Here is a 12,161-nt window from a genome sequence, read left to right on the forward strand (position 1 = left end):
GTGGTCGACTACGTGGGAGTCCAGCGACATAGTCATTACGCTAACTGCTGGTCCGCTGTCTTTTATATTTTATATAAACCTTATACTTATAGGCTGAAGGTGATTTTATACAATATTTTAATTTTTTTCTTTTTAAAGAATCATTTTATTTAACTTTATTTATTTATTTATTCAAATTTGACCAGAGAAGGACAGAGCGAGAGCTAGAGAAAGAGAGAGAGGGAGAGTAAGAAAGCAAGCCATCAGGTCTGGGACTCAAACCATGGTCCGTAATGTGGGAATCCAGTGTCCTTCACCACGCCACCTGCCGACCCCTAAATGTAAATATTTTTTATTGAGAGCTATACTGATTTGAACCTTCGGTGGGATGGACAGTTTTTGCATTTGTACATTTTTGTCACCCTGTCCTTGCATTGCCTGCTGCCTTTTCCCTGTTCCTTGGTTACCAGAGACCATGTGGGACTGGGAAGGTATCTGTGGTGTGGGCCAGATGGCAGGAGTAATGTAACCAGTTCCTGGGAATCATCAGAGGACAGTGTGAGGTCCGCCGTTCTGTTTTCAGCAGATTATCCCTGCGGGCTCTGCAGAGAAGCCTGGCTAAGATGTTTGGAAATGGGGAGGAAAACTAACTTCTCAGGGGCTTGTTTTATTGGAAATGGTGCAGGCCTTTCATAAGCTTTTTATTATGAAGTAAGTATTAGCCCTGTTTTTACAGCTAAAACAAGTGAGGCTCTCAGAGGTTAAGACATTGGTTTAGGGGCGGAAAGCGATGTAACAATTAGGGCACAGGATTCCCACATGGCTGACCGTGGTTGGAGTCTCAGACCCAGCAGCTTGAGGATCACGCTGAGTGTATGTACTTGTGTGCCCCCAAATCCTGAGAACAGTAGAGGGGAAAGGATTGTGGCATGGCCATCCCCCATAGGGGTGTCCCCCCCTCCCTTTTTTTTCCTTTTTCTTTTTTCTTTTTTTTTTTTGAGAGGTTTTTGCTATAGGGCACATGTGCTCACCAGAAAGACAGAAAAATACACAGAGACAGAAAGTGAGAAATCACCCCCTGGGGGGATGGCCATGCCACAATCCCTTCTCCTCCATTCTCCTCTCGGGATCTTGAGCATGCACGCACATGCGCCTGGCGTGAGTTTAAGCCACCAAGTCCAGGACTCAAATTGTAGTTGACTACATGGGAGTCCAGCGAGATAGCCATTGCGCTGCTGATCCCTCCCCCTTTTTTTTATAAGAGTTTTTTGTTTGTTTGTTTGTTTGTTGCTGTAAGGCATGTGCACTCACCAGAGAGATGGAAAGCGAGAATTCACCCCGCTGGGGAGATAGCCATGCTGCAGTCCCCTCTCCTTCTCCTCTCGGGATTTTTGGGCACGCACACACATGTGCCTGGCATGAGTTTTAAGCCACTGAATCTGGGATTCTAACCACAGTCGACTCCATGGGAGTCTAGCGATGTAACCATTTGCTGGTCCCAGGCGGTGCTTTTTTATTTTCCCTCTCTCTTTCTCCCACAGGCATCTGTGCTCTATGACAAAAACCTAAAAAAAAAAAGGAAAAGAAAAGAGAAAGGAAATTTAGTCAAGGGCCACCAGGTGTGGTTGAGGCACTGGGTCCCACATGGTCAACTCAGCTGTTCAAGTCCCAGAACAGTCAGAAAATAATTACTAATCTTTATCCGGTGTAAAAAGTATATGCAAAAATTTAAAAATGCTTTCAGACAAACAAAAACAGAACATTTGTAACCAGCAAACCTACCCTAAAGGAAATACTGAAGGATATTCTTTAAGCTAAGGAAAATGATTCTAGACGGATAAAGAGCACTGTTAAGCACACTTACCTGGGTAAATATGACTGAATATTGGCTGTGTAAGATAAAAATAAGAGTAATGACTGTGGACTTTAAACAATATGCAGAATTAAGGTATGTAATAGTGATAGCATGTAAGTTGAAAGAATCAATGGTTAGTGTTCTAAGGTCTTTGCATTGTTTAAGAAGTGGTAAAAGTACTAATTTTACATGAGGGACATGGGACTCTTCTAGAAAGATCATGGAATACATGGATTTCAAGTGGGTTTTCACATCGAAATATTTGTAATAATTTGTCTGAGTAAGATCTAGGTTAGTCAGTAAAAAGGATAGGATATCAGTTTGAAAAGAGCCTGTATTAGAATGACATGAATTCTGCTAAGTTTGAAGCAAAAATAAACTCAAATTGATGATGAAGCTTGGGTGAGTGAATGGTGAAATTTCTAATGCTTTATGAAAAGTTTATGGGAATGATGCCCCAAGTAAGTTAGCAGTTTACAAGTGGATAATTCATTTAAAAAATTATTTATTGTCATTTTTTAATTTTTTGAAGTTGACCAGAGAAAGAGAAGGAAAGTGAGAAAGCAAGCTGCCAGATCTGGGACTCGAACAGAGATCAGCCATGTGGAAGTTCAGCTGCCCTAACCTCCATAGCACCTGCCGGCCTCGACAAATGGATAATTCATTTTAAGGAGGGACAGTATGATGTTGAGGCAACATCATCCACATCCATTCATGAAGAATAAATTAATCTTGCTGTAGTTTAATTGAAGAGGACCAATGACTGACAGGAGAAACAAGCGCTAACACCACAGACAGCTCAGTTGGTTCAACTTACACAATTCTGACCAAAAATTTGAAAGCTGAGCAAACTTCCTGCTTGATGGGGACCAAAACTGTTGTCCCCAAACCAGCTGCAGAAAAGAACAGAGCTTTCAATGGAAATTTTTCACAAGTAGAATCAAGATCTTGAGGCATTTCTGGCACTGGTGCAGTGGTAACACAATGGGTCAACATGGGCAAGGTCCTGAGTTCATGTCCCAGCACCTACATGAGTGTGCCAGGTCCATCTGTGCACACCGTGACCCCAGCCAGCTGAGACTGGGGTAGCCTGTGGCGTGGGGACTCTTCTGGGGGGAGCCATTTCTCCTCCACCTCCTGAAGGAAATAAATACACTTGAAAAGGAAAAAGATTCTAAAGCTTTTCTTTGAAGGAATGTAAGATGGCTTTGCTAGGTTGATCCTGAAGAGAAACACAGTTAGTGGCTACCAAGAGGTGGAAGGGTTCTGGTGGAAGCAAAGCAGACCGATCAAGAACTGAGGTTGTGGCTGGCCCGTGGCCTGTTGGTTCAGGGAGCTGGTTTGAATCCCGGCAAGATAGAGAAGTGGTGGAGACAGGACTGTGTTGTGATCGCACCCCATCGAGGAGTGCTTCCCCCACCGCAGCCCCTACTCTCGTTCTCCCTCCCTCCCTCTCTGTCTCCTCATGTCTTTCTCTGGTGAGAGCACATGCCTATGCCCTTCTGGCACCTAATTTATAAAAAACCCAACGTCATGGTAACAATTTTGGGGAATGCTCAAGACATTTTGCTTCTTGGCTTTCTAGAGGGCCAAAAAATGGTAACATCTGGTTAGTAAGCAAGTGCTTCGAGAAAGCGTAACGTTCTCAAGTGTTTAGCTGAAGGGTGGACAGTAAATCGCCCAGAATAGCTTCACCAGAGCCCTTTTCTGCATGAGTGTTCCTCATGCTCATTCTGCTCCTCCGACAAGGGCAGTTTGGTGAGCGTTTTGATGGGAAATCGTTAGGTCTTCACCTTGCAGCCTCAATTTGACTCCTTCTGACATCTTTTTGTTTATAAATCTTAAAAAAGGATACCTATCGATATTTTTGTTCAGTTGACAGGGTTACATTTCTGGGACCCTCAGTTCTTTAGGAGTGGACTAAATGGCTGGTGTCACCATTTATAAATGTGCCTTGACTTGGTAGAGCTTGTGTTGAGAAATAGAGTATACTTTTACCCTTTAGTTCCATTTTCCACGAACTCTTTGAAGTCCATTTGTACGTGTTATAATCACTAACGTAACCATTAAAAGACTAGTAGAAGAATGTATTTTGACAAGTTGATGGGGGAGAAAAATGCTTAAAGCTAAAGAGGGCAAGAAAGGGAAGGTAAAAGTGAGATATATAGAAAACAAATAGTAACTTACTAAGGAACTTCAAAAAGTTTGTGGAAAAATAGAGTTAATGTACAGGTTTCTTTTAAATTCATGCACAGTTTTTTTTTTTTTTTTGCAATATGTATTTCTCATAAACTTACTGAAGACCGCTTGTATTTCATTGTTAATTTTGAGGGAGCATACTTAATAGGTGAGCCATATGAAATTGCCAATATTTCACTTACAAAAATAGCAGCTTCATAATAGAGCAAGTGTAAACAGAAATAATTAATTAAAATAAAGATTTGTCAGAACAACTTAAAAGAGAACCAGCTATATTCATTGTACGAAGAGGCACACATTAAATGTAAGCATGTAGGAAAGTTGTAAATAGAAGAATGGAAAATGATACACGTGATGGGAACACCAACCCAAGAAAGTTGGTTTAGCTAAAGCACAGTCTTTTTTTTTTTTTTTCCTTTAAGTTTTTGCTATAGTGTGTGTACACTTACCAGAGAGAGAGAAAGAAATCACCTCCCGGGGGGTGGCATGCTGCAGTCCCTTCTCCTTCATTCTCCTCCTGGGCTTTTGGGCGTGCATACACATGTGCCCAGCATGATTTTCAAGCCACCACGTCTGGGACTTGAACTGTAGTTGGCCATGTGGGAGTTCATCACCTTAACCACCATGCCATCTGCTGGCCCCAAAACATAGACTTTCAGACAAAAAGTTACTGGGCTATTTTTATTGATGAAGGGTTCAGTTTATCAAGAATGTAGAGATAGGAGGTTGAAGTATGTATAACGTATTTACATACATTTTTTAAGAATTATTTTATTCAGTTTTATTTATTCATTCAATTATTTTAATTTGACCAGAGACAGACAGAGAGAGAGAGACAGAGGAAAGTGAGAAAGCAAGCCATCAGGTCCAGGACTCGAACCATGGTTGGCCTTGTGGGAACGTCCAGTGCCTTAACAACCACGTAACTCACCAGCCCCCATATAAATAGAAGTAGAACTTAATTGATTTTTTAAAAATTTGATTTATTATTATTATTTCTTACTTTGACTAGAGAGAGAGATTGAGAAGGGAAACCACCAGGTCTGGGACTTGAACTATGGTTGGCCATGTGGGAATCCAGAGCTCCATCTATCATACCACCTGCTGGCCCCTTAATTAATATTTTTAAGTAGTAGAAATTATTTTTCTTTATGCTTATTCTTATTCTGCAAAAGAAAAAGGTTTTCTCTAACGTAAGTGATACAGATCATGTTTTGTATTGTTTAAAGCTTCCTAATTTCCTTTCTCATTTAGGCATTCTGTAGCTCTTTTGCAATTAGTTAATTAATTTTGGTGTAGTGTAAAGTTAGAGTTTAGTGCAACTTTCTTTTGGTCCAGAATGGATACTTACTTGTCCCACTACTGTTTTGGGGAAATACTAATTGTTTATCATAAATTAAGGGTCTATATGTATGTGGGTTTATTTTGGGACTTTTTTTGTTCTGTTAGTTTTTATCAGTCATTGTAACAAACACACAGTGGACCAAACTCCTTACCAGTTGGAAAACAAAGACTGTTAGGTCTACCTGCAGTGATGTGTGCTGCGTAGACTCTGATGTGTGTGCTGGGACCAAGTGGGAGGCCTGGGTTTGACTCCCAATCCAGCTCACAGGCCAGGTATGGGCCGTGTGTCCGTATTCCCAGTAATTTAGGAGTCTCATGAGCTGGAGGCTGGCCTGAATAACTAGATTTTGAGATCCAATTTTGTGTGTGTGTGTGTGTGTGTGTATGTATTTAAAATTGCCATAGGGCACATACACTTGTCAGAGAGAGAGGGAGAGGGAGGAAAAGTGAGAAAGCTTCTCCCGTCTCATGGGGCATAGTTAGTCACGCCTTAATCTCCTCTGTTTCTCTCTCCCTTCAGGATTTTGGTCACACATGCACTTGTGCCGGGTGTGTTTATCAAGCCACCGGGTCTGGGACGCAGATGGCAGGGTTGGCCACGTTGCATCCAGCCACCTTAACCACTAAGATGGGCTGGTCCACTATACATTCTTTTAAAAGAGACCTACTTAAAATATAAGAACCTGGAAAACTTGAGAGTGAAAGATGAGAAAAACAATTACCAGGAAAATTCTGAGCATCCTGCATTTATATGGGAAGACATAGTTGTTTCTTTCTTTCTTTCTTTTTTTTTTTCCAAGAGAGTTTTTCTTTTGGCTATAGGGCATGTATACTCTCCAGAGAGACAGACAGTAAGCGATAAGTCACTTTGCTCCCCCTCCCGAATGTGGGGGTGACCATGCCGCAATCCCTTTCCATTTTCCTCTTGGAATTTTGGGCATTCACGCACATGTGCCTGGCGTGAGTTTTAAGCTGCCGGGTCCAGGACTAGAGCCACGCTGGACCACATGGGAGTCCAGCAATGTAGCCATTACACCATATGCTGGTCCCAGAAATAGATGTCTGTTCAACTCGGTGTTTTACTGGGCCCACAAACTCTCTTCTGCTCTCCGCTAATGGTTAAAACTTAAATTCCTGGGTTACAGAGATTTACATCCTAGGGCATCCGTGTCCTTTATTTCTGCCCTTGGGAATTTTCTTTCTTGTGGGGTCAGTTGTATATTTAAAAATAACTTGCCGTATTTCATCTAGCACGTTCAGGCATTTGTGGCTGTTCCCTCCCACAGCTGTGTGGTCCAACTTGTTTGTACAATTAGTCTCACAGGGTTTTAAGAACCCACCTGGGGGGACCGGTAGAAATGTGAAGTGATCGCCTATGGGCAGTGGGATTATGTCTCTTATATCCTCATGCATTTTTCATATTTCTGCAAAAGAGCATAACTTTTTTAACTTAAAAAAGGAAATTGCCCTTGAGGTTCTCCAAGTAATAGCCCTTCTTTTCCCTTTGTTGCAGGTGGTGCGGTTGTGTCAGAACCCAAAGCTGGCGCTAAAGAATAGCCCACCTTATATCTTAGACCTCCTGCCAGATACCTACCAGCATCTCCGTACTATCTTGTCAAGATATGAGGGGAAGATGGAGACACTTGGAGAAAATGAATATTTTAGGGTGTTCATGGAGAATTTGATGAAGAAAACTAAGCAGACCATAAGCCTCTTCAAGGAGGGAAAAGAACGAATGTATGAGGAGAATTCTCAGCCTAGGTAATGGAGAAATACTACACAGATATTAATTCAGGTCTGTGACTGCCTGAATGGGTAACGCATAGAGATAGTTGAGTTGGTTTTCATTTCTGTGTTATCGGGAATGGAAAGTTGACATTTGATTTTAAAGGTGCTTTTTACGTGAAAAAGGTTGTCTTGGAGGACATTGGGCTATCCCTAGTTTTGATAGATTTGTTTACCACTGAAAAATCAATGGCTTCTAGTCATGAAAATGACTTAGAGGCTGTCGGCCCTTGGAGACCCTGAAGATGATGAGAATTTTTGGGAAGGTGAAAGTATGAAAAAAAGAAGGGTGAGGTTAAATTGAGGTTTACAGTAAAACAGGTCAGATCTTGCCAGAAGCTGTAGCATATTAGGTAGATTTTAATGTATGGGGTAATAGGGAAAAAATTAGCTGGCAGTTGGGTAACTTTTCAAAACATATTTATTTAGTTTGTTGTTATTATTTTTTAGAGAGATTTTTGCTATAGGGCACGTGTACTCGCTGGAGAGAGACAGAAAGCGAAAAATCACTTCCCTGGGGGATGTCCACATGGCAGTTCCTTCTCCTCTTGGGATTTTGGGCACGCACACATATATGCCTAGTGTGAGTTTTAAGTCATTGAGTCCAGGACTTGAACCATAGTCGACTATGTGGGAGTCTTGTGACACAACTAGTACACCATCTGCTGGTCCTGTATTTGTTGTTGTTATTATTTATTTTGGCAAGAGAAGGAGAGAGAGAAAGTGAAAGAGCAAGCTGCCAGGTCCAAGACTTGAACCGTGGTTGGCCATGTGGGAGTCTAGCACCTTAACCACCACGCCATCTGCTGGCCCCTGGATAACTCTATAAAAAAAATTTCCAGAGGGCATGTGTGTTCACCAGAAAGAGACAGAGAGAAAGAAAGGAAAAGGAGAAAGTATCCCCCTAGTGGGGAATGATTATGTCACAATTTCTTCTCTTCCCATGTAGGATCCAGCTCTCTTAACCAGTAGGTGAGGGGACTGGCCCATTTTTCTTTCTTTCTTTCTTTTTTTTTAAATGAAGCAAAGGGAAATGACATTTTCTTTGTAGGTAAAAGTAACTTTTTAGTAGAATAGGTAGAGGCAAATGTAGTTAATTCAGTGAAAATTGAGGAGCCACTGTTCCCTTTTTTTTTTTTTTTAAGAATTATTTATTCAATTTTATTTATTATTATTTTTCAGTTTGACTAGAGAGAGAGAGAGTGAGTGAGAGAGAGAGGAGAGTGAGAAAAGAAGCCACTAGGCCCGTTACTCAACTGTGGTCGGCCATGTGGGAGTCCAGCACCTAAACCACCACGCCACCTGCTGGCCCTGTCCACTGTTCTTTTGTACTATTTCAGTACTAAAAACTGTAGGCTACATGTTAGCTTGGTTGTTATAAATTCTGTATTGGGAGAGAAATAAATAAACTACTAGGTCATCAGGAAAGTCATGATGTATTTTTAATGTTTTTCTATGCAAAAATACATCATGACTTTCCTGATGATTCAATATACATATGGAAGGGCCAGCAGTTAGCGTAATGGGTATGTCGCTGGACTCCCCCGTAGTCGACCGCGGTTCGCGTCTCGGACCCGGCGGCTTAACACTCATGCCGGGCGTGTGTGCGTGCGTGCCCAAGATCCCGAGAGGAGAATGGAGGAGAAGGGATTGCAGCGTGGCCATCCCACCGGGGGGGGGGGGGTGATTTCTCCCTTTTTGGCTCTATGTCTCTCTCTGTCTGGTGAGCGCATGCGCCCTATAGCGAAAACAAAACAAAACAACAAAAAATACATATGGATATAATTGTCTTTGGTTTTGTCCAATTGGAAATAACTCATCAAGAACTAGTAATAAAATATATATTCCACTAGAATTCTTATAATGAGTAAATTATTCTGAGGAGTTACTTGGATTAGGAATAACAGGAATTTCTAAATCATGCCACTATCATTTAGTAATCTACTAAATCATACTCTTGTTTTTTACCATTCCTTCAGCTTTGTTGGCTTAAATTCTCATAATGCTATTAAAAAATTTTATTCACATCATTATTCATAATTCTTTAACTGCACCTTACTCACATTTAGCCCAGAATATCAATCTTCTCTTCTTAAAAAGATTTCTGGTGACTGGGTCAGCCTTGTAGCCCAGTGGTTAAGGGAGCTGGATCCCATATGGCAAACCTCTGTTTGAATCCCAACCCCAGTGCCTTGAAAAGCATGTTGGGTGCACATGCTTGAGTGCTCCAAATGCCAGCAGAATGGAGACATAGAGAAGGGCCTGATCACGCCCCACTGGGGGTGCTTTCTCCCTCTTCCTTACTGTCTGTCTCTCATGTGTTTCTCTGGTGGGCACCCATACCCCCTGGCAATAACAAAGATTTCTGGTGACTGAATTCAATGTGTAAGAACATTTGTAACTTATGGTTTATATGAAAATGAACTTTATTCCTTTCACATCTTTAAATTTCATGACTTTTGCTAAAATAAAACTTTTTTTTTTTTTTTTAGCGTGTGCACACTAGAGAGACAGAAAGACACAGTGAGAAGGAAAGTGAGAAATCACCCCCTGGGGGGATGGCCACACCGCAGTCCCTTCTCCTCCAGTCTCCTAGAATTCTGGGCAGGCACATGTGCTCACTTTGAGTTTCAAACCACCAGGTCTGGGACTTGAGCCACGGTCAACCATGTTGGAGTCCAGTGCCTTAACCACTTCGCTACCTGCTGGGCCCGCTAAAATAAAACTTTGACTAGATGACCCTCATTGCTAAATAGTCATTTTGTATTGTTGAGGGTTTTTTTTTTTTCTTTTTTTTTTGAAATTTGCTAGAGTGCCTGTGCTCCTGCTAGAGAAAGGAAAAGTGACACCCCACCCCCAGCCCCAGAGAAAATGGCCACACTACAATTCTTCCTCCATTATTCTCTCCTTTTGGGATTTTGGGCATGCATGCACATACATCTGGGACTTGAAGTAGGCAGTTGGCCATGTGGGATCCAGCCACCCTAATCACAATACCACTGGCTGGCCCCATATTGTTGAGTTTTTTTTTTTTTTAAAGGTTTTTGCTATAGGGCACATGCACTTGTCAGGGAGAGACGGAGACAGTGAGGGAAAGTCAGAAATCACCCACTGCCGGGGATAGCCACACCACAATCCCTTCTCCATTTAACTCTCAGGATTTGGGGCATGCTTGCACACAGGCCCAGCTTGATTTTCAAGACATTGGGTTTGGGACTTGAACCACAGTCAACCATGTGTAAGTCCAGTGAGTGCCATAACCACTGCAACATCTGCTGGCCCCCATGACTGAGGTTTTTTTAAATTATTATTATTATTATTATTATTTTATTTTTTATAATTTTAAATTTGTTAGGTACCAGAACTTTAAAATTTGGTTTGCCATATGTGTGATTCTAGGAGCCTGCAAAGGAAAGTTAAGCATGCAAATAGGATGCAGTGTGACAAATGCATTCATGAAGATATGGAAAACAAAATGCTCTGGAAACAGTTTTACCACATGCACTAGAGAAGGTGCCAGAGAGTGAATGCCATTTGAACTAGATTTTGAAGAATAAGTAGGAATTTTCTAGATAGAAAAGGCCTTTGACAGCATGACATGAAAATGCAGACTCTGCAGTTTAAGGAACGTGGGAAGTCTGGTCTGGCTAGAATTGGAGGGAGGGAGATAAGCCGAAAATACAGGTTGGAGTCTGATTGTAAAAGTCTCTTCTTTGACCTATGGACTTTCTTCTATTGATGATCAGTATCATAGAACAGTGTTTTTGTAGAAGTCTTTTTCTTTCTTTATGATAGATCTCATGTGCACACATGTATGAGTGAGACTGAGGGGAGTGCCCTCCGCAGGCTCTGGTCATACCACAACCTGCCTTCTGCACAGCCTGCAGTCCTCCAGCCCTTCAGATCCGGAGCACTCACCTGCCTGCCTGGAGTGTATTAGACTCACTGGGTGGTGACTCTGAACCAAGGTTGCCTTGTGGTATCTGGATCAGACCCAGAACAATTTTTTTTTTTGGAGAGGTTTTTTGCTATAGGGCGCGTGCGCTCGCCAGACAGACAGAGAGAGACATAGAGACAGAAAGTGAGAAATCACACCCCAGGGGGGATGGCCACGCCGCAATCCCTTCTCCTCCATTCTCCTCTCGGGATCTTAGGCACGCACACACACGTGCCCAGTGTGAGTTTTAAGCCCCACTGGGTCCGGGACGCGAACTGTGGTCAACTACGTGGGAGTCCAGCGGCATAGCCACTACGCTAACTGCTGGTTCCCAAGACCCAAAACAATTTTTTGAAGACCATTTTTATAGTGAAATAAAATTACAGACTTTCCTGTCTTCCAAGAACATATGGAACATTCTTTAATTTTTTTTTATCACCAATTGTTTAATTATCACTGAGAGGCTGTAATACACTGGTTAAGTGACAGCTTCTGAAAGCAACTGCCACATTCAAATCTTAATTTTGCCACTTATTTAGCTCTGGGATCCTGCAGTTTTTTCATATTTATTTATTTTTAAAAATTATTTATTTATTTTATTCCATTTGCTATTGTTACTATTTTTTTTTAATTTGACCAGACAGAGTCAGAGAGAGAGAGAGAGAGAGAAGGGAAAGTGAGAAAGCAAGCCTCCAGGTCTGCGACTCACAGTCGGCCACGTGGGAATCCAGCACCTTTAACCACCATGCCACCTGCCAGCCCAGTTTCCTCATCTTTAAAATGAGTTAACAGTAGTACTTTTCTTCTAGAATTATTGGGAGTTACTGAATGAGTAACTAAATTGTTCAGCATACTTAGACTCTGATTGGCACATTTAAAGCAGTAAGTGGTAACTCTTATCATTTTAATCATCACCGTTACTACATTAGTATTTAGTATTTGTATTACTTCATTATTTTGATGGATTGGTATATGAGGTTGTGTATCAGTGAGACTGCCAGGACCCAATGAATAATGAAGTATATAGTTTGCCCTTCCTAAATGTGTGTTTTAGTTTATTTG

At 41.6% G+C, this 12,161-nt stretch overlaps 1 protein-coding gene across 1 annotated transcript in view; it reads left to right on the forward strand.

The window, feature by feature from the left end:
* The window catches only part of CBL (Cbl proto-oncogene), a 101,209-nt gene that overhangs the window by 16,096 nt on the left and 72,952 nt on the right, over positions 1-12,161 (forward strand). The window contains exon 3 of the mRNA XM_006152326.3: positions 6,891-7,138. Within this exon, the coding sequence (XP_006152388.1) occupies positions 6,891-7,138 (248 nt within the window). The remainder of the gene's footprint in view (positions 1-6,890; positions 7,139-12,161) is intronic.

The sequence above is a fragment of the Tupaia chinensis genome, unplaced genomic scaffold (genome assembly GCF_000334495.1).
Source record: "Tupaia chinensis unplaced genomic scaffold, TupChi_1.0 Scaffold000348_1, whole genome shotgun sequence".
In the NCBI taxonomy this organism is placed as follows: Eukaryota; Metazoa; Chordata; class Mammalia; order Scandentia; family Tupaiidae; genus Tupaia; species Tupaia belangeri.